Here is a 22,935-nt window from a genome sequence, read left to right as displayed (position 1 = left end):
TCTGTTACTCCCCCCTCTGCAGGGTGAAAGGACACGAGGTGTCCCCTCTGTCCTGCAGACAAGGTAGAGGCATGCAGCCACCGCGTGGGCCACCCGTCGGCCCCTTGTCAGGTGTTAACACACGGCCATCTTGTAGAAGTTAAAGGCCGTGTCCAGGCAGTGCTGGTTCAGCTGCAGCTGATGGCCCAGCGTGTTGATCTGACGTCTCCCTGGAGACACACAAACACAGGCATGTCATTACATAGCCCACACATGCATGTCGTATTCGTACACACCTACACTCAGACGCACCCTCAGGTGCACAATAAACAGAGTAGACTGACAAATATACACACAACTGACAGGGCATGTAATTACTGTAACAGAGGTTCAGGTGTTTCCAGATCCATGTGTCCTCTGTTCGCCTGATGAATTTTGCATGCAAACACTTATATTATACACAAGCAGATATCCCAGTCAATACACACAAGTACTTGAGAGATGTGTGTGGGAAACTACTGCTGCTGCTGAAGTAATGCAAAATCTTACTGCGCTAAAATATTCCCCCTGCTTTGCTGAACAAATGTCTTGAGATTACAGGGCATCCGCACACCACCAGCATTACTCATACCACTCCCTCCACATTCCCCTCATCTCATCAAGTTGTCTGAAAAACTAAAGACCCTGATTTCTATACAGGCCTTGTTTAAACTTCTTCCGAACCCCAACCAGCATTACCATCTGGTACATTTACTGTGACAGCTGGATAAAATCTAACCACCCTGCCAGGGAGAAGTTGGAAAGCTCCCACACTGGAGATATATTGAGGCCATATGGGTCAACCGCAGGACATATGGGATGTTCTCCAGCAATAGGAAAAGCAACCTGTTAGTCATTGTGAGGAGACGTGATGAGTTGGGGCGGGGGACGGGTGACGGGGAGCCGTGCCGGTGGGGAGGGATGATTCCAGTCATTAATCAGAGTGTTGGTGGGTGAGAAAGAGCAGAGACACTGTGGATGTTTATGGAGGAGAGCGTTCCATCACAGCACCACTCTTGTTCTCACAGACAATCCACACAGCATGACAGACCTTTCACACTCACACACAGCTGTATCCACGTCTCGCTCGTTCTCTCTCTCTCATCATCAGCACTTAATAGCATTGATCATCAGCAGGAGACACATCAGATGACTACAGGTGACTGGGAGATAACTGAGTACAATACTTTTACTCAGCCAAAAAAAATTAAGTTCCAAATAGACATGACTAAACAAACATGATAGGAAATCATCAAACCAGGGAGCACAGACTGATTGAATGTGTCTTACAAGACAAAGGAAATTACATCATCAGCCCTTTCCTGAGGCATTCCAGCACGCAATGGATGTTTGCCTTTGCCAACCAAGATTTGCTGTAGACACACCCTGTTTACCTCCTATTGGACATAAAGGAAATGGGTTGTCCCTACCAAGTTTGTTGGTGAAGGCAAAACCACTTTATAAGTGCTTTTGAAATAAAGTGCTGATAAGGAAGCCACTTACAGAGGGGCAGAGGCCCATGTAAAGCAGATGGTATCAGTTTAGTCTGTCTAGCATGAGGCAAAATGCTTTTTTCCCCCAAGACATTGAAAGACATTAAAAAAAAGGTTAATCTCCTAGCACACCTATATTTACTTGTTATTAGGCCTGTTGTAAGTGCAATTAGTCCTCATGATGCATGCACACCCATGCTTTAGGAATGCAAGTGCTGACCCTTAATGTTGACTCACCGTTCTGCAGGGACTGGGCCCGGGACTCCCTTCCAACACCTTTATAGAACCCTTCTCCAAAAGTTGGGTTCCTTCCAGAGGCTATAGATACAGGAGAATAAGAGACATGACACCCCAAGAGTGTAATAATAACATTTACAAAACAGGCATTCATCAACATCTGCTATAGTTCAATTACAAAAATGATAATATAAATGTTAATACAGTATTATATTATTGGAGACAAAAGTAGATTTGAGTGTGGTCAACAAACTTTTTTCAGTGTGACAACACCACATGACAACAAATTGGTCAAAGACAGTGAGCTCATCTCAAACTAAAGTTAATACAACACTGCACTCTAGTGGGGATTCAGGAGAACTTCAAACAGATGTGCCAGAAAAATCCAACCCCACCAGAAAGCCAGTTAACAAGTGACTGTCCCCTCTGAACAATCAGCTGAGAGGCTATCCAGGGGCTATGGGCCAGGCCACATCACTGGGTTACGTTTGGGACTGCAGATTACAAGGTCTGGGCAAGGGTCTGGGAGAAGGTGGGGAATGTCATGCACCCTGCTAAAATGTCATTTTGCAATGCAATTGACTAACTTCATTATGTCATGAAAAACTTCATGAAAAATGGGATATATGAGTTTCTTATACAACTTATAACCAACCTCAGAATATTATGATTCATTTTATTATGGCATGTCATTATTTAATGTCTTGACAGTCCAGTTGCACCCACCGTCTCCAGCTACGAACTGTCCCACAGCCGAGGAGCCTCCCCCTCCTGTCACAATGACGTTGTCCTCCAGGACAGAGCCACAGCCCATGCACACTGCATCACCTCTGGCCTGGTCCACATCGATGTCCGTGCCCCCACAGTTCTTACACACTCTGGAACTCATGGCGAGATCTGGTCACACAGCACAGCCTAGAGAAAAGAGAAGAGACATGTCACATTTTTGTGAATGAGAAATGCTGTAGACATATGAAATGTTGCATTTATTAGATACATAAAAATGTATTGTACTCTTCCAGCCAAAAGGTTGTGGTCAAGCAGGCATAAACTACTACCACAACAGTGTCCTACACTCAAACTGCATGACATGATGTCTATGAGTGAGTTTGGAAGTAATAACAATTGACTATTACAATAAAAAGATGCCGGAGAAGTGAACACTTTCTTAAATGCTCTGTAACCTGACCCTGGATCAGGGCTTGGGGGATAATTCCACCACTACAACCGTGCTACGTGGCAAAGCCTGGTGTGGTAATATAGCTAGCTAATTGTACATTTAGACATTTCTGTAGGATGCACTGGTAGTGGTCCAACATCAATGATCTTGGCATTGCCGTCAATGATTGTTCAGCATGTCTAATGAGGCAGCTAGCTGCTGTATAAACACACAACCCTTCATCTGCAGTGAGGGTTGGAACTTGTCTGGCAGCAAGGTTGCTAGACTCCATTAACTAAGTTAGCTTGCCTGTGTAAGCTAATAGATAACCATGGTTTCCATAGTGTGGTGATGAATTTTTGAGAAAATACTGGATAATGAATACGCACCAGCCAAATCCAATAGCAATACAGAGGCGATGCTGACCGCGATGTGATCTAGTAGGTGGTGACAAGCAAGTTTCCCGAGCAGAATTCCAAGCCAGCGAATCAGCTTCTTATGAGCATTCCCAAGCCTTCTATATCTATTTAAATATTTTATAGTATCTTGAAGAATGTATCTCACCCAAATGTACTGTTATTTGGGTTCTAAACCGCACATTATTTACTGTCATGCCATAACCAGGGGTGAAATTCTGATATTAACCTTGGAGGGGTCAATTACATGAAATTGTCTCAAGAGCAATTCCTTAGAGGGACACCAAAAGTAGTGCTGTAACACATAGCCTTTTTTTATTTATTTATTTCACCTTTATTTAACCAGGTAGGCCAGTTGAGAACAAGTTCTCATTTACAACTGGACCTGGCCAAGATAAAGCATAGCAGTGTGAACAGACAACACAGAGTTACACATGGAGTAAACAATTAACAAGTCAATAACACGGTAGAAAAAAAAAGAGAGTCTATATACAGTGCCTTGCGAAAGTATTCGGCCCCCTTGAACTTTGCGACCTTTTGCCACATTTCAGGCTTCCAACATAAAGATATAAAACTGTATTTTTTTGTGAAGAATCAACAACAAGTGGGACACAATCATGAAGTGGAACGAATTTTTTGGATATTTCAAACTTTTTTAACAAATCAAAAACTGAAAAATTGGGCGTGCAAAATTATTCAGCCCCCTTAAGTTAATACTTTGTAGCGCCACCTTTTGCTGCGATTACAGCTGTAAGTCGCTTGGGGTATGTCTCTATCAGTTTTGCACATCGAGAGACTGACATTTTTTCCCATTCCTCCTTGCAAAACAGCTCGAGCTCAGTGAGGTTGGATGGAGAGCATTTGTGAACAGAAGTTTTCAGTTCTTTCCACAGATTCTCGATTGGATTCAGGTCTGGACTTTGACTTGGCCATTCTAACACCTGGATATGTTTATTTTTGAACCATTCCATTGTAGATTTTGCTTTATGTTTTGGATCATTGTCTTGTTGGAAGACAAATCTCCGTCCCAGTCTCAGGTCTTTTGCAGACTGAAAAACGAAAAGGAGAAGACTGATCAGAGATGCAGCCAAGAGGCCCATGATCACTCTGGATGAACTGCAGAGGTTTTCTTCCAGAATGGTCCTGTATTTGGCTCCATCCATCTTCCCATCAATTTTAACCATCTTCCCTGTCCCTGCTGAAGAAAATCAGGCCCAAACCATGATGCTGCCACCACCATGTTTGACAGTGGGGATGGTGTGTTCAGGGTGATGAGCTGTGTTGCTTTTACGCCAAACATAACGTTTTGCATTGTTGCCAAAAAGTTCAATTTTGGTTTCATCTGACTAGAGCACCTTCTTCCACATGTTTGGTGTGTCTCCCAGGTGGCTTGTGGCAAACCTTAAACGACACTTTTTATGGATATCTTTAAGAAATGGCTTTCTTCTTGCCACTCTTCCATAAAGGCCAGATTTGTGCAATATACGACTGATTGTTGTCCTATGGACAGAGTCTCCCAACTCAGCTGTAGATCTCTGCAGTTCATCCAGAGTGATCATGGGCCTCTTGGCTGCATCTCTGATCAGTCTTCTCCTTGTATGAGCTGAAAGTTTAGAGGGACGGCCAGGTCTTGGTAGATTTGCAGTGGTCTGATACTCCTTCCATTTCAATATTATCGCTTGCACAGTGCTCCTTGGGATGTTTAAAGCTTGGGAAATCTTTTTGTATCCAAATCCGGCTTTAAACTTCTTCACAACAGTATCTCGGACCTGCCTGGTGTGTTCCTTGTTCTTCATGATGCTCTCTGCGCTTTTAACGGACCTCTGAGACTATCACAGTGCAGGTGCATTTATACGGAGACTTGATTACACACAGGTGGATTGTATTTATCATCATTAGTCATTTAGGTCAACATTGGATCATTCAGAGATCCTCACTGAACTTCTGGAGAGAGTTTGCTGCACTGAAAGTAAAGGGGCTGAATAATTTTGCACGCCCAATTTTTCAGTTTTTGATTTGTTAAAAAAGTTTGAAATATCCAATAAATGTCGTTCCACTTCATGATTGTGTCCCACTTGTTGTTGATTCTTCACAAAAAAATACAGTTTTATATCTTTATGTTTGAAGCCTGAAATGTGGCAAAAGGTCGCAAAGTTCAAGGGGGCCGAATACTTTCGCAAGGCACTGTACATTGTGTGCAAAAGGCATGAGGAGGTAGGCGAATAATTACAATTTTGCAGATTAACACTGGAGTGATAAATGATCAGATGGTCATGTACAGGATACGTTGTAATATGTTAAATGTATATTGGGGAACCATAATTCCTACAACTGGATAATTGATAGGTACAGTAGTTAATTGAAGGGTTGTCCCAACTTGTTCAAATGTTTAAATCATTATAATACTACTAATAATAATAGTTATAGCAGTGCTCCTTATCAGTCCAGTATGTATGCAGGTATTTCTACTTACAACCAGCAATACCCAGAAAGGCCAGGTACTGTACACTGTATGGGTGTAGTTTTCATAAATACAATGAACATGGTGTGATCACATCTAAAAGAATCTCCATTGAGAACCATCACAAAGTTGGTCTCCGTATTGAATTGACTTTTTCTGATACATTTATATAGTCATTAAATATGTGCCACTGGCCTGAGTCTACTACAATATATCTTTACAAAAACACAAATATTAAAATAAGTACAGTTCTAAAAGCAAAGTAACTACTTCAATAAATAACCCAAATAAATCAACCAAAATATCCTTCAGTCAGTGTCTCAGCTCTTCAAACAGCTGCTATGGACAAGTATGTCGCACAAAGTTTGCAATTTTAAATAAACTAACATGAAATAAATCATTTGTAAGTGTACTGTCATGTACTAAAAACTGAAAACTACTAAACAAAAGAAGAAATATCAATTACACCAAGGGTTCTCAAACAGGGGTCCATGGACTAATTGCAAGGGGTCCGTGAAATAAAAAAATATGTAATGAATGTATTCAGTACCACAAGGTTTCCAGTAAGTTTACATATAATATAGTGGGGGTGGAGGTCCCTGAGGACCGCTCAAAACCTTGCCTCAAAATATGCAGTGGTTCCAGTACCCAAAAAAGGTTGAGAACCACTGCTATACACACTACTGAACAAAAGAACAGAACATAAGTTTGCAGGTTTCAATGGATCCAACAAATTGCTGGCAGATATTTTCCCTCGAGACTGTCCAGCCTGTCTTTATGTACATTACAGACAACTACGCCGTTCAGTCTCTCTTGGCCCATGCTGGCCCGTAGCCAAGTCTTTAACCTGCGGAGGGCACTGAAACTCCTCTCAGCCTCACATTAAGACACTGGCACCACAAACAAAATTCTGATCAGCACCTCAACTTGGTCAAACAACCCCTGCACCTCCACTGGAAGCCTCCTGAGGACCTCTGCTGCCTCTCGCCTGCTGCTACAGGGATATTTGTTGTGAAAGAGAGGGATCTGCACTGAAAGAGAATCTATGTTCAGTTCTGGGTACTGATCTAGAGACTCATCCAACTCCCCCGTGAGAAGCGCTCTTTCCAACTTTTGCAGGACGTTTAGACTGTCCTGGTCAAAACGGTCGCCAAACTGAATCTCCACACCATCCAACACTGAAAAAAAATTCTGCCCTATAGTGATCCACTGGTTTGCCAGCAAATCGTCTTGAGTGTGTCTCAATGGATTCAATAGTCAATCAATGTTGTTGCTTTCTCATACAGTGCAAGGTAGCTTTCGTCATTTCTCGTGCCCCTAAGAGATGACCGCACACACTCGACTGCAGCCTGCATACCAGAGACAGTCTGAGTTTTCTTCTGCAGTGAAATGTTTAGACATTCAAGCTCTCCAAGAACAGCAGAGGCTGGCCATAGAGGGCACCTAACTGATGGACCCAGGAAAGGAAATTCCGGATCAGTGGGGAGGCTGAGCAGCCAGCCTGTGGGGTTAATGGCTGCTGCCTCCTCACAATTGCCTGTGCACCTGTATATTTTCCTGCCATGTTTGAGGCATCATCGTAACTCTGCCCACGTAAGCCAGACATGGGCAAATTGAGCCTCAACAACACATCAGTTGCCACAGGGACAAGGTCATGGTCAACATAACGCAGACAGACACTCTCCTGTTCAGCACCAGAGACATCTTGAGTACCATCAACAATTAATGAAAATTGTACAATCGGAAGAGACCTGATCTCAGCTGCAATGCCTCGAATGACTGTATTGGCCATGATGTTCAGAATTTTATTCTGTGCTTTGGGGCCTGTGTACATTGTGGTACGCTCTGTTAACCACTTCAGTAAAATGGGGTCATCCTCTTCTGCCCTAAGTTTCAAAAGCTGGTATAAATTCCCACTGTCATCCGTGTGGCCTCTAAAGACTTGTCCCTGTCTTACTACATGCAGCACCGAACTAACAATTTTCATCAAGCAACGCCTTGCGTCTTCCTCCTGTTTACCCCACGCGCTGGATAACTGGACACTGATTGGATTTAGCTGGTTTGCTGTTACAGTTACAAAGTGGCGGTGGGTTTGGCAGTTTTGATGTGCTGTGAATTTTTCAATGGCTTTTCTCCAGTTCCTAAATCCTGCACTAATGAAGGCAGCATCTGCTCTTTGGCCAAAAGATGGCTGGCTTGAAAACCCTTGGCTACAGTGAAAACACAACACTCCTTTTAATGATGGATTATAATGTAGCCAGGGGAAATCGCCAAACCATCTCTCTTGAAACGTCAACACTGTTGGCAAGAGTTTGCGGTTCTATAAATTATCACTGAGGTAACTGGACAATGCTGTGCCACTGTCCCCTATACTGGTGCAGCTGGCAACAAGGTTGACACCTGGTCCTGCCGTGGCTGTGCCACTGTCCTCTGAAGTTTCTCTCCTTGGCTCGTTCCCTTTCACCACCCTCACTGCCTCACAGTCTGTCTCCTAGAAAAGAAATAAGGTGTTTGCCGTACTCCTAACTACCGGTACCCAAAACTACACAATTAATCACAACAGCAATACCATTGATTGTTGTGTCCATTTAAGTTGAGAGTGGGGGTATCCATGGCATTTTCCAATTATGTCCCTATTTTACAAGTAAAAAAAATTGAGAACCTTTCATAATGTTGCCAAACAAAGACTCAACAAACTTACCTGAGACTCCCCAGCTCTGCCAGTCTGTCCCCAGCTCTGCCAGTCTGTCCCCAGCTCTGCTAGTCTGTCCCCAGCTCTGCTGTCTGTCCCCAGCTCTGCTGTCTGTCCCCAGCTCTGCTGTCTGTCCCCAGCTCTGCTGTCTGTCCCCAGCTCTGTGTTTCATCTGTTGCCTGCTCTGCCTAATGACATCATTGTGAAACATTCCATTAGCATTTCACTTATTTCTTCTGAACATTTTATCAACTAGTCTTTGAGATATTAGGCTACTAGAGTTCTTACTTTGCGTTTTAGTGTACTGAAAAATACTCTGATGTCCGTCTTTTTACTTTTTTCTGCCATTCTTCTACTTGGCTGGCTGGCTGGCTGGCTGCACACACACATTTACACAACATATGCTGCAACCTTTTGTAATTTTAATATAGTTTGTTTCACATTGGCTGGCTCCCAACAATAGCTGAATTTGTAAAGCTAGCGAGCACCAATTCCGTTTCTGTGGTGTTTGCTATAATCTTTGCTACCTGGTTAAATAAAAAATAAATAAAGGTTAAATAAAAAATAAAAATAATTAAAAGTTCACTAGCGACAATATAGCTTTTGCAGCGAGACCATTAAATATATTTAAGACAATGGTAGAAGAGAGTGTAGTTCTGTTCAGTTTAGACTTCAGTTTATCGCTAACCTTATCACAGGGACTTTGAAGCACTACAGCTGCATGCTGATCTTGGAATAAACTGACGATAGCAAAGATTCCATCTTTGACGACGCCACATAAATGGAATAGGTACTAGCTAGCTTGATAGTTAATGTTCGCTTTAGTTTGCGCGCTAGCTCTGCAAATTCAGCTAGTGTGTGTGTGAACCCTGCAAACATTTTTTTTTAAAACATTGCTATGGCGCGATTGACTTGATTATCCTCACGTCAGTTGCGTACATTGAGTGCCTTTCAGACAGTAGATACGAACCCTCTACTACATTGCCAGCTAAAGAACTGGCAGTGGATCATTGTGAGGCAAAGGGCGGGGGGGTCGTAATCTTTGAAATGTAAAAAACGCGCTATTAAGTGTCTCTAATCAGCACAAGTGCTTTCATTGCGTATTATTAATATTATTGAAATTACATAGTTATGTTTACAGTGATATATTGGGGAGGGACAAATTATATGTTTCCCAGGATGGGGGCGTCGTGTCCCCCCCGTCCCCCTGGGATTTCCGCCTATGGAACTAGCCAGTGAAATACCATACAAATATTGATCAATCCACATCGCTAACATGTGCGTTTTCATACTTGAGAAATGGATTGGTCCAAGCTAACTTGTGGGTGATATGCCCCAGCGTTTATAATTATCTATCCTTTTATTAGAGAAATGTCATGAGATAATTTAGTTCCTACCTTATACGTGATATTCAATTATATTTGTTGACCCAGTTAAAAAAACAACACTCATTATGCTCAAATGTAAAACATATATCAAACTCTGCTACTACAAACGCCCCGTTTAGCTACACATGATAGCGACCCCTGTCCAAGGTACGAACTACGTCACTGAATACAACGTTCTGACATTTTAAAGAGACAGGACCCTAAATCATTGTCTTGTGACAGGCAGAGTCTGTCAGAGATATTTTTTACCTTAATTGACTTGCAAGTCTTGCAAGTCAGTTAAGAACAAATCAATTTCAATGACGGCCTAGGAACTGCCTGTTCAGGGGCAGAACGACAGATTTGTACCTTGTCAGCTCGGGGGTTTGAACTTGCAACCTTCCGGTTACTAGTCCAATGCTCTAACCACTAGGCCGCCCCAATTTTTTTTATCGTGATTAATCGCATTGCCTGAAAGCGTTACAAAAAAACTGTAAAAAAAAATGATCCAAAATAGATCATCTATACACTTGAAGCTGCAATGTGTAACTTTTTGATTAAGAGACCAAATTCACCATAGAAATTTGAGTTATAGAAGTGTCATTCTCATTGAAAGCAAATCTAAGAAGCGGTCTGTTCTATGTATGCTATTTCTATGCTTCTAGTTCTTAAAACAAAAACAAACTATGCAATCGAGTAGCGCAGAATGAGTCATAATACCCATAAAACTTAACGGTCAAACAAGGAAATGGTTCCAAAGGGGATTAAATTGTAGACCAGATAACCAAAAGAGCTTTGAAATGAGATATGATTGATATTAATGAGGTTAGGCCAAATGTAAGATGAGAGCCATAATGATAGACGTGTGGCAGAAGAGATGGCACTCTGAGCCCAAGGGCCATTATTTATATGCCCTCCAAAGAAAGGTCAGTAGAACAATATTCAAAAGTCAGATTAGGAAGAAAGTTTGCTCGATTGCATCTAGGACTTTGTACATTGAATTTGTCATTACATCTGGTTGGCAAGCTTGTGAATAGTTTGTGTCTGGAGTAGTCGATGAAACGGTGGAGCATGTGATGTTATATTGTAAGTATCTTAAAGAGAGGGAAAGATTGAAGTGCAGGGTCATTGAGGTTGGTAGGGATTTTGAGAATGGGGAAGGGTCTATTAGAAGTACTGAGTTAGGTAGGAGGATTTAGAAATGTGGAGCTAATGATGTAAACAGTGATTGACCACACCCTCCAGCACAGTAGGTGGCGGCATGCACCTTTAACGTTTGTTTGCGGACTACCATTATATCATAGGAGGAGTAACTGCTTCCAATCGTTTTTCCACCATTCACTTTTCCCATAGGGGATTTTAGAAACACTTTCGTGTAGGCTTACCCTGGCATGACGTTTTGATAACCGTGTAAATCTCTAGGACAAAGTGAGTTATCAATATATTCCCCTACAAAATGGAATGCTAATTAGCTAAGTTTTGTATTTTTATTTAACTAGGTAAGTCAGTTAAGAACAAATTCTTATTTACAATGGCGGCCTACACCAGCCAAACCCGGATGACACGAGGCCAATTGTGCGCCGCCCTAAGGGACTCCCAATCACGTCCGGTTGTGATACAGCCTGGATGTAGCTATCATAAACAAGTACAAATGCCACGATGGTCTAGACGAGACTGCCGAATCGAAGAAATGGTAAGAATCTCTGGATTAACTAATTTTAGCTAAATTTAGTAATGAATAAATTGGCAAAATTCTGTGAACTGTCCTGTGCAAGTTCTAAATAGACACAATACCTGTTAGCAAAGGTGTCAGCTAGAAATGACGTGCGGGAGCTTGCAGGGATTTGTAGTCTTGCATGTCTACTTTGATGCTAATTAGCATTTTCATCAGAATGCACTCCCAGGAATCCCAGTTCCACAATAAATGTTTGTTTTGTTCGATAAAGTCCATTTATGTCCAAATACCTCCTTTTGTTCACGCGTTTGGTAAACAAATCCAAACTCACGAGGCGCAGGCAAGTCCAGGCGAAAGTTCAGACGAAAAGTTCAAAAAGTTATATTATAGTTCATAGAAACATGTCAAACGATGTATAGAATCAATCTTTAGGATGTTTTTAACATAAATCTTCAATAATGTTCGAACCGGAGAATTCCTTTGTCTTCAGAAATGCAATGGAACTCAAGCGAACTCTCACATGAACGCACGTGGCCAGCTCACGGCTCTCTGGCAGACCTCTGACTCATTCATAGTAGAAGCATCAAACAAGGTTCTAAAGACTGTTGACATCTAGTGGAAGCCTTAGGAAGTGCAATATGACCCCATAGACACTGTGTATTCGATAGGCCAAGAGTTGAAAAACTACAAACCTCAGATTTCCCACTTCCTGGTTGGATTTTTCTCAGGTTTCCGCCTGCCATATGAGTTCCGTTATACTCACAGCCATCATTGAGGGTTTTCTATCCAAATATACTAATAATATGCATTTAGTAGCAACTGGGACTGAGTAGCAGGCAGTTTACTCTGGGCACGCTTTTCATCCAAACGTGAAAATGCTGCCCCCTATCCCAAACAGGTTAAGGAGAAGTATATCTATAATTCTGTGCATAAGTTGTATCTTTTATCAAAGTTTATTATGAGTATTTCTGCAAATTGATGTGGCTCTGACAATTCGCTGGATATTTGAGGCACATTACTGACCATAAAGCGCCAATGTAAACTGAGATTTTTGGATATAAATATGAACTTTATTGAACAAAGCATACATGTATTGTGTAACATGAAGTCCTATGAGTGCCATCTGATGAAGATCAAAAGTTAGTGATTCATTTGTTTCTCCATTTCTGTTTTTTGCGACTCCTCTCTTTGGCTGGAAAATAGCTGTGTTTGTGTGACTAGGCTCTGACCTAACAATCATATGGTGTGCTTTCGCTGTAAAGCCTTTTTGAAATCAGACACGATGGGTAGATTAAGAAGTTTATTTTTAATTTGGTGTATTGCACTTGTGAATGTATGAAAGTTACATATTTCTAAAAAATATTTTCGAATTTCGCGCTCTGCCTTTTCAGCGGAATGTTGTCGAAGTGTGCCGCTAGCGGAACGCCTAGCCATAAGAATGAAGGTTAAAGAAAGTGTGCTTTAACAATTTACTCGATTTTGCTAACCACTACATTGGACAAATATCAAGACGTCAATAATCTTGTAACGCTTTTTGTATATAAAAAAAATCTAACTATAGCTAAATTTGAGCAAATGATTAATCACAGCAAAACCTGCGATTAAAAAAATAAAAAGTTAAATGGACAGCCCAAATCTAAATACATGGCTCTGGTGACATGTTGCTTTTCAGTGTCATAATAATATAATTCTAAACAGGAGATATTTGTCCAAAAGGTGGTTTACATGTCTAATATTGCTCTGACCTTGTAATGTAGGACTATCAGGGCTAGATGAGTACACTTGCTGTCCCATGTGTACCGTTCCACCTTTACCCGTGGGCCAATCAAATTGGTGTTTCAAAATTAATTACTGACCTTTCATTTAATAATGCACTTTTCATTGTCATGGGTTCTGTGATTTGTAAATACAAATGTTATGAGAAGATACCATTACAAACACTTTCATTTATTGAGTTAACAATAAGAGAACATTGACACACAATTAGAAACTGTAATAGAATTACTATTAGGTCAGTGATTGTAAAAAGGGAGACCATAAAGTGCAGTGGTACTTCATAACTTCTGAATGTATCAATTTGACAATGCCATTTAGTGCAAAACTTCCAATTTCAACTTGAATGAACACAATGTAGAGAACAGAAAGAATTGAGTCTAGCCATCTCAAATACTGCTGCATCATGCAGCAACAGATTCCATGTCCAGCATCAGGGCATTCAAATAGGCCTGTAGATCACTTCAGAACCATAGGGCAAGGATGTATAAAAGATTACACGATTTCAAATAATAAATGCATCCTAGAGAACATCCTTGTGAACTAAGCAAAGACTACAAAAGGTCTTTAAAGTGAATTACCATATTAATGCCATTTGACACACAATGCCTCAAACACATCCAGCAAACACCATTTCAACATGCCTCTTACCAAATTAATACAATTGATTAAGGAGTGTAGCCTTCTTATGTGAGCAGTACTCATGTCAAATTTGTCATTTTATCCAAAATGGTAAAACCATAGAATACCACTAACTTTCTAAATTTGGTCAAAAATGAAAACCTCTCAAGTATTTTGTTTGGTATGTGAAGCATAATAAGTTGGATATAAGCAAACAAAACTGAAGAGTAAAAGTGTTGCTTCACACTCCAGTTTACCCTTATATTAAAGGGCTAGTTTGTTGAGGTTGTGCAATTCATTTATAAGCAAAGCCAGCCAACATGAGAACAAAATGTTTAAGTCATCTTGTAAGAAAAAAAACCAAAGTATACAAGTGCTACAAAAACTATAAATACTTTAGCAGTAAAAAGTACATACACAGCATGTGTTAAAATAGGAATATTTAACAAAATAGTTTATACAAAAATCCAATGCATGGGATTAAATTTAAAGCATTTCACAAACTGTGTATACATACATATACACTACTGGTCAAAAGTTTTAGAACACCTACTCATTTAAGAGTTTTTCTTTATTTTGACTTTTCTACATTGTAGAATAATAGTGAAGACATCAACTATGAAATAACACCTATGGAATAATGCAATAACCCAAAAAGTGTTAAATAAATCAAAAAATTGTATATTTGAAATATAGCAACCCATTGCCTTGATGACAGCTTTGCAAACTCTTGGCATTCTCTCAACCAGCTTCATGAGGTAGTTACCTGGAATGCATTTCAATTAACAAGTGTGCCTTGTTAAGTTAATCTGTGGAATTTCTTTCCTTGTTAATGCGTTTGAGCTAATCAGTTGTTTTGACAAGGTGGTGGGGTATACAGAAGATAGCCCTATTTGGTAAAAGACCAAGTCCATATTATGGCAAGAACAGCTCAAATAAGCTTAGAGAAACTACAGTCCATCATTACTTTAAGACGTGTCAGTCAATCAGGAAAAATTAAAAAAGTTTCTTCAAGTGCAGTCACAAAAACCATCAAGCGCTATGATGAAACTGGCTCGCATGAGGACCGCCACAGGAATGGAAGACCCAAAGTTACCTCTGCTGCAGAGGTAGAGTTAGAGTTACCAGCTTCAGAAATGGCAGCCCAAATAAATGCTTCAGAGTTCAAGTAACAGACACATCTCAACATCAACTCTTCAGAGGAGACTGTGTGAAACAGGCCTTCATGGTTAAATTGCTACCAAGAAACCCATACCAATAAGAAGAAAAGACTTGCTTGAGCCAAGAAATGAGCAATGGACATTAGACCAGTGGAAATTTGTCCTTTGGTCTGGAGTTCAAATTGGAGATTTTTGGTTCAAACCGCCATGTCTTTGAGATACTGTCTGATTTATTTAGAGTTCAAGGTACACTTAACCAGCATGGCTACCACAGCATGCTGCAGCGATACGCCATCCCATCTGGTTTGGGCTTAGTGGGATTATCATTTGTTTTTCAACAGGACAATGACCCAACACACCTCCAGGCTGTGTAAGGGATATTTTATCAAGAAGGAGAGTGGTGGAGTGCTGCATCAGATGACCTGGCCTCCACAATTCCCCGATCTCAACCAAATCAGCATATGTAGGAACTCCTTCAAGACTGTTGGAAAAGCATTCCAGGTGAAGCTGGTTAAGAGAATGCCAAGAGTGTGCAAAGCCGTCAAGGCAAAGGTTTTTTTTGAAGAATCTCATAAAATACATTTTGATTTGTTTAACACTTTTTTGGTTACTACATGATTCCATAGGTGTTACTTCATAGTTTGTCTTCACTATTATTCTACAATGTAGAAAACAGTAAAATAAAGAAAAACACTTGAATGAGTAGGTGTTCTAAAACTTTTGACCGGTAGTGTATATTTCACTAGAATCAGTGAATAATCTGTCAGCACTGAAAGCAGAGCATAGACAGAATATATAAAGAAACTTCACTTGAACTATGTGTCACAGACCCTACATAATGCTTTTAAGGTAATTTGTCACATTAATGGTTGTGAAGGGAAAGGGTTATGCCAAGTGTCTTATGTCTATTATAGCATTACATAGATGGCAGTATTAAGATGGGTTATTGGCCAAATAGTTCAAGTGAAGTGTGGCTAAAATCCGCTGTCTGCATTTAGAGAATGAGAGACTTAAGGGTAGGAAAGAAAACACTTGGTCTGTGCCATCTCACTCTCTAGTCATCTTAGCAATGAAAGGGAAAAGGGTGATACCTAGTCAGTTGTACAACTGATTACATTCAACTGAAATGTGTCTTCCGCATTTAACCCAGTCACTGGTCCCGAGCTTCATACAGCAGTTTGGCACCCTGTTAGGGAACAGATGTAGTACAGGCAGAGCTATACAAAATAACTATTTCAGCCATATACACACACAGTACGCAATGGCGGGTCTGAAGCTTGGATATCACACCATACAGTCCAGTAACATTTTAAGTCAAATATAACATTCCTATTAAAAAACAAGCCAGACTGTTATGGTGGTGTACCTTGTGCATGGCAGCAAGCCATGAGGAGGCGGTTTTCTTGTCCTCTGCTGCCTCCATGCGTAGCTGCTTGGGGTCCTGAGAGCCCATTGGTTTGTAGTGGAGCAACATGCCACTGGCCCTGCAGTTTCCACCTGGATACAAAACACAAAGTTAGGCAAGGTTCAGTAACACACTCACTATACTTGTATAGACTTGAGGCTTTAGCAAAGATTGAAACCAAAACAGCTACCGGATGTTCAAACTAATGAACTTTGCGAGAAACGTACATAATAACAAACAAAATGATAAAGAAACCTAGCAATAGACTTAACAAAATGAGAACTTACAGTAAGTGTACAAAACATTAGATACACCTGCTCTTTCCATGACAGACTGATCAGGGGAAAGCTATGATCCCTTATTGGTGTCGCTTGTTAAAATCTACATTCCAATCAGTGTATGAAGGGGAGGAAACGGCTTAAAGTTGTGCTTTATTAACCTTCGAGACATGGATTGTGTATGTGTGCCATTCAGAGGGTGAATGGGAAAGAAAATATTTAAGTTCCTTTGAACGGGGTATGGTATTAGGTGCCAGGCACACTGGTTTGAGTCTCAAGAACTGCAACGCTGCTGGGTTTTTCACGCTAAACAGTTTCCCTTGTGTATCAAGACTGGTCCACCCAAAAGACATCCAGCCAACTTGACACAAATGTGGGAGGCATTGGAATGCTTTCAACACCTTGTAGAGTCCATCCTCTGATGAATTGAGACTGATGAGGGCAAAAGTCAATGCAACTCAATATTAGAAAGGTGTTCCTAATGTTTTGTACACTCAATGTACATTTGCTATGGTGTGCCCTAATGAACATGATCCTGGTCACAGGCAGAGGGGCAATGAGATTCACTCTGGGTGAATAATCACACACATAATATCCCCCCATGGAAGCATGCATACCACAAGGATTTTAAGGATGTTGCCTTTGTTCTACCACTGATATCAAATGCATGTACAATGATGGCAAAGGCATCCTTATCAATAGCAAACTCTGCAGGCAGATGAAGATAAGATGGGGACGAATAAGGGAGAATGGGGGGGCAAGGGAATATAACAGTGCTAACCTTCAGAGATATACTGACTGTCCAGCAGACTGGTGTAAGTGTGAATGTCATTCTCTAAGGCCAAAAGCAGAAGGGCCAGGCCGCCCAGTGGCAGGGTGAGAGGGAGAGAGTGTTAATAATATAGCAGAGAGGAAACAGTCAGGTACCAACACCAACTTACCATGCTGTTGGATCAGTTATGGGGTTTCAAATCAATACAATGACGAGACAAAGTAATCAGAATTTTACTGTGGATTTATGATTACACTTCTGGTCATAAATAGGAGAGAGCTAGTTCCTCCACCCACAGGAAGCCATAATGTCTCTTGATCAATAAGCTTTCAACAAGCTGCACTGTATCACTGCTGTACTCTCGTACTGAGGGAGATAAAGCCAGGCTGTGTTAACAACCAGAGGACATCTGATCCAGAGCCTTACCTTCGGGGGTGGACTCCTCTGTCAACACCTGCATACTGGAGATCCGAGACAGCTCCACCTCAAAATGGCTCTCCCCATCTAAGAAGAGGTACCTGAGGAGAGGGAGAAATAAAAGAGCAAGAGAGGAGTTGAGACAAAGGGATGTACTAAGTCTTTCAGGTGAAAAATGTGTATTTTTCTAGTGGTTCTATCAAAGCATGTACTTTCAGCATTAACCTAAATGACTCCATTCTAGATACTTTTCCTGTGTGCCTGTGTGAAATATAAAACACTCACGATACCTGTGGTTGTTGGAGAGACGACACATCATGGTCTCAGACTTCTCGGAGGTGCCCAAAGTGACAATAAATGTACCACCTGAGTTTGACAAAGTAGTAATGTTACCAATGAGTCAAATCAAAAAAGCATGCCAATCAAAAATCACAAAGAATCCATCAAACTGTAGATACGTCCCAGTCCACTGGTGTTATACTAAGAATACAGCATTGATTGACCATGCTAACAGGACCCCATTAGTCCAACATGCTACAAGGCTTTGTTTCCAGTTCCCCCTCCCCACAGTATGTCCCTGCCACTGCAACCAGCCCTTGCCCTGGATCTCGTCATGCCGCTAATGGATTTTTCATTACGGGCCTGGCTGGGTGATGCAGTGTAGAGGAGTCTATTTAGAACCACACTGGCTAGCCCGGCTCACTAACCGCCCTATACACACACAGCTGTTAATTAACATAGACAGGTCTGTGTGTTTGGGTGTCCTCCTGACACGATTGATTCTTCCCTTTAAACTCACCTCCCATAAGCACTTTAAGCTGTTTGTCATAGAACTCCATTTCCTTCTGGGAGACCCGGCTGCACTCTCCACACTGCCGGACCGGGTCAACAAAGCACATCCGGGGAAGAGTCACCTTCTTACTGCAGCACTTATCACAGAAACACCGGCCACACCGCCGGCAGTGGTGCTGAACAACAGAACAGGGGAAGGAATGCAGAGGGAGTGTTGAGGGTAAAGAAGGAATGCACAGTCCCATTCATAGATCTTAACTGTGCAAAAGCATTTAAGGGCTACAATTTTGGGTCCACAGTCAGGTAAAGCCTAGGCCTATAACTTGTAATTTATCTGATATTATGGGATCATAGTAAAGCAAGTCAAACCTTTCTTGTAAGGAAGTCAAATTTCTTGGTGCACTGCATACAGCTTGGGCACTGTAAGAGGAACAGGACATTAGCCAACAGTTTGTTGGTTCACTCAAGTTCAAACATGGACACAACAACCTCAATCGCAGTTTAAATGGATTACCAAAAGACCTCTCCCTTCCAATAACACAATCATCACAAACCTCACAGTAGCATAAACCCAGACTGTAAGGTAACAATGTTTTAAAGTAATTGTCCAATGAAAATATCACTTTAAAAAAAGTTAATATTCTGTTAACTCATACCCAAATAATGTTGTTGACTCATCATTTACTCATATGTGGCCAAAGCAGAAATTGGAGGAAAAAAAACCCAACTCAAACACATATCTCAGACAGATGTTTTAAAAAATGCTTGCTATTTCCTCAGGAAGAGCTGGCCAATCATCAGTCTACTTACATGAATATTTTTCATGACATGTGTATGCCCACACTATTCCAACTCAGAAAAGCTGCTTTTTACCATTAGGGCTGGGAATTGCCAGGGACCTCCCGATAAGTTATCGCGATACTTAGGTGCCGATACGATATGTATTGCGATTCAATATAGGATGCACGATACATCGGTGAGCATATCGGAATCGGACGATATTAGCTAAAAATGCCAGCATCGGCCCGATGTCTAGTTTAACGCCAATGTGCAAAACCGACGTCAACGCTGACGTGCATACCTACATAACGTAGGTAGATGATGTAATGATGCCATGAAAAATAGAGCAACAGAACAAAAGTAGAAAAATAGTAAGCGCACACTTCCAACAACTAAACAAGTTAAAGTCGAGCAAACATATATAAGAGTAAGAACATTTTAGCCGAGACAACTCAAAGGCGAAATCCATTAACGCCAAGATAATGGAATTCATTGCCCTTGACAATCAATCGATCTGTCGTGGATGATGTTGGCTTTCGCCGACTGGTCGAGCACCTCGAGCTCCGGTACACACTACCAAGTAGGCACTATTTTTCAGATGTTGTCCTACCGGAGTTACACAGTATTATTATAATGCACATCTATGAGCTACTTGTTATGGGTGTCACTGGTATTAGCTTCACGACTGACATTTGGACCAGCGATGTCAGCCCCATGAGCATGCTGAGTCTGACAGCACAGTGGTTCGACGATGAATTCGTACTGAGGAAAGCCGTATTGCATGCTCAAGAATGTGCTGGTTCTCATACCGCTGCTGCCATTTCAATGGCATTTGAGAACATGTTTGAAACTTGGAAACATGAACACCCTCCTAGTTCCATTTGAACAACTGACTCAAGAAATAAGCTCAACTGCATCTGCAGCAGACGTGATACCCTCTGTCATGGCATTGAAAGGCCTGCTCAACAAAACTGCCAAAAGACTGTGGGGTTAAAACTTACAAAAGTACGAGGCTGTGAACAAGCGATTCGATGCAGACAAGAAACAGGTTTTACGTGAAATGTTACATACACAGCTGGACAAGATGGAAACGGACAGAAGAAAAACGCACAGAAGAAGAGAGGCCAGACAGAGCTGAAGCTTCACTGCTTGACATGTATGATGAAATCTTGGTTGAGACTGAACAAATGAACAACGAAACAGCACAGCAAGTAAGTGAAAGAAATAGGTTTTGATTATGATTTACTGGTAATGGGGACATGCGAAAATGCCAACAAAATAACTTTTTGGTCAGTGTGGTGTGTGTGTAACCTTTATTTAACTAGGCAAGTCAGTTAAATTCTTATTTACAATGGCGGCCTACTCCGGCCAACGCTGGGCCAATTGTGCACTGCCCTATGGGATTCCCAATCACAGCTGGATGTGATACAGCCTGGATTCAACCCAGGGACTGTAGTGACACCTCTTGCACTGAGAAGCAGTGCCTTAGACTGCTGTGTGTGTGTTAACTATTTAACTGTACTAGAATGCTTAAAAGGCTGCTGAAATTGTAAATATCGGTATCGTTTTTTTTTGTCAAGGAAAATACCAGAATAGGCCAAAAATGTAATATTGGTGCATCCCTAATTCGATACCGATTTTATTGCAATCCAATGTTCCAAACATATTACTCAACATGTTTCATGAGAAAACAAGTTTTGATGTCATGGAAATAAGTGCTGAAAACAAATTGTCTCCCTATTTAAAAAGATGGAGAATATGCTATTTAGAAAAAAATACTGGAGTTTTGGTCCAGGTACAGCTAACTAGCACACAAATAATTGTTATTGACAATACATCAAATACTTTTGACTAAAACAATCTAGATTTAACTGTTTTGATTCCCCCCCATTCAACATATTCAACATGGTTAATTACCATTATCTGGAAGGGGGAAAAAATGAATTGTAGTTAATTAAATCGATCATATTTCATAGAAATGTGGAAAAACTCAATAGTTACTTTAATACCACCACATCTTAAAGCTGTGACCATTCAAACACACATAGGTGTAGAGGCAGTGAGGTGTGAAGCTGCTGGGATGGATTACTGTAGTCCATCACACAGCCATGTCCCAAGCCCATCCCCCACATTCATTCACTCACACCCTCCATTGTTCCCTTTCTTTGACATTCTCTTGCAGTCCAGGGCAGCATCACTGACAGTAAACAGTGCTTTCAAATGTAGACCCATGATCATGGACCACTGGCATGTGTACATCTCGCAGACAAGGCGAGAAATAAGATTTTAAGCTAACTTGTCGTCATATGAACAGCAATTACTTGCCGAGGCAGGTGGCAGCTTTTGTTCTGTATTTTGACAGACCCAGTTGGTGTTGCAAAATACTGTTAGCTAACGTTAGCTCCTGTAACGTTAGTGATGGCTCCATGTTGCCTACTTTAGAACGTTAACTGTGGCTAGCTACCGGTAGCTCTTGGCATTTACAGTTAGCAAACTGCAGAGCACTGTTAAAATGAAACCCCGCTATTTCTACAATTATCTTCTTAAAATTATATTTTAACCTAACCCTAACCACACTGCTAACGTTATCCTTATGCCTAAACAAATTTGTTGTCATTATTTATTTTACAATAGACAATTGTGACTGTGGTAACTAGCTAGTGACAACCCTACCAGATAGAACAATGAGTCTGGTCTACTAACTTAGGTTAGCTAGTTATACAAATATTTGACCCTACTGTACGGACAGTGGCCAGCAAGTATGCAACGCCCAGTTCAGGGGCCAAGTCCGTTTGTCTGAGCGGCGTTGCCCTCTTGTTATTTCAGCCCTAATAGTCACTTACCTCTTTGTCCGGGACCCACTGAGGTTCATCTAACGAAAAAGGGCTGTTAAACGCTCCATTCTCCGGGACCATTCGAAGTCCACTTGGGCTTCGAACCAATTTCTTGCCATCAGGAACTGAAGACATTTTTCCACAACCAGCAATTATAAAAATAAATTAAAAATCCGCCCATACGTCAAAGACACGCCCATTTAATTGATTGACATAGCCGTTATCCAATATAAAGACGTGGAGTAAAATCACGGATGTCATGTGATGAACTGTGTTGTGTTTTATATAAAAATGTGGGTTGGACTTCGCTGTCGGTGAGACTAGAACATCATGCTGTCGAGTTTGTCCATAAAGCACTTCTGAATAAGCTACCTTCTTATTTATCATCACTCATCAATATTAGAATTAGAATTCCTAAAACCAGGTCTCAAGCATGGATTACACTTGAGGACCATGCGATTTCCACAGAGTTGGGTAGGGCTGCCTTTTCCTGTTACGCTCCTTGCCTATGGAATAGCCTGCAGACTAAACTTAAACTTGAGACTCTTGTCCCCCTTGCCCATTTTAAATATTTATTGGAGGATT

At 41.1% G+C, this 22,935-nt stretch overlaps 1 protein-coding gene, 1 long non-coding RNA gene and 1 pseudogene across 4 annotated transcripts in view; all 3 read right to left on the bottom strand.

The window, feature by feature from the left end:
* Positions 1-2,662, bottom strand: part of LOC110497824 (transcription factor IIIB 90 kDa subunit-like) — a 50,516-nt pseudogene extending 47,854 nt beyond the window's left edge. Inside the window, exons 1-3 of the transcript XR_016488961.1 lie at positions 2,475-2,662; positions 1,749-1,829; positions 36-209 (exon numbers count right to left, since the gene is read on the bottom strand). The product of XR_016488961.1 is annotated as a transcription factor IIIB 90 kDa subunit-like (transcript). The remainder of the gene's footprint in view (positions 1-35; positions 210-1,748; positions 1,830-2,474) is intronic.
* A 5,893-nt stretch (positions 2,663-8,555) lies between these two features.
* Positions 8,556-10,003, bottom strand: LOC149975221 (uncharacterized). The gene is made up of 3 exons (XR_016488960.1): positions 9,874-10,003; positions 8,765-8,844; positions 8,556-8,664 (listed from the first exon to the last, which is right to left on the bottom strand). It is a non-coding gene; the product is annotated as an uncharacterized LOC149975221 (long non-coding RNA).
* A 3,441-nt stretch (positions 10,004-13,444) lies between these two features.
* On the bottom strand, positions 13,445-22,556 carry LOC110497822 (zinc finger FYVE domain-containing protein 21). Of its 2 annotated transcripts, XM_021574237.3 has the most exons (8): positions 22,360-22,540; positions 19,106-19,156; positions 18,744-18,912; positions 18,235-18,310; positions 17,954-18,045; positions 17,537-17,590; positions 16,439-16,569; positions 13,445-16,258 (listed from the first exon to the last, which is right to left on the bottom strand). In XM_021574237.3, exons 1-8 carry the CDS (start codon positions 22,483-22,485, stop codon positions 16,223-16,225), a joined length of 735 nt encoding a protein of 244 aa, XP_021429912.1. In that variant the 5' UTR covers positions 22,486-22,540; the 3' UTR covers positions 13,445-16,222. The 2 variants fall into 2 exon arrangements, with proteins under 2 accessions (XP_021429912.1, XP_021429914.1); XM_021574239.3 differs by lacking the exon at positions 17,537-17,590 and having other exon boundaries at positions 22,360-22,556.
* Between the last annotated feature and the right edge of the window lie 379 nt (positions 22,557-22,935).

Source organism: Oncorhynchus mykiss, chromosome 19 (genome assembly GCF_057628025.1).
Source record: "Oncorhynchus mykiss isolate SJ-2025 chromosome 19, ASM5762802v1, whole genome shotgun sequence".
In the NCBI taxonomy this organism is placed as follows: domain Eukaryota; kingdom Metazoa; phylum Chordata; class Actinopteri; order Salmoniformes; family Salmonidae; genus Oncorhynchus; species Oncorhynchus mykiss.
This window is presented reverse-complemented; position numbering and strand designations above follow the sequence as displayed.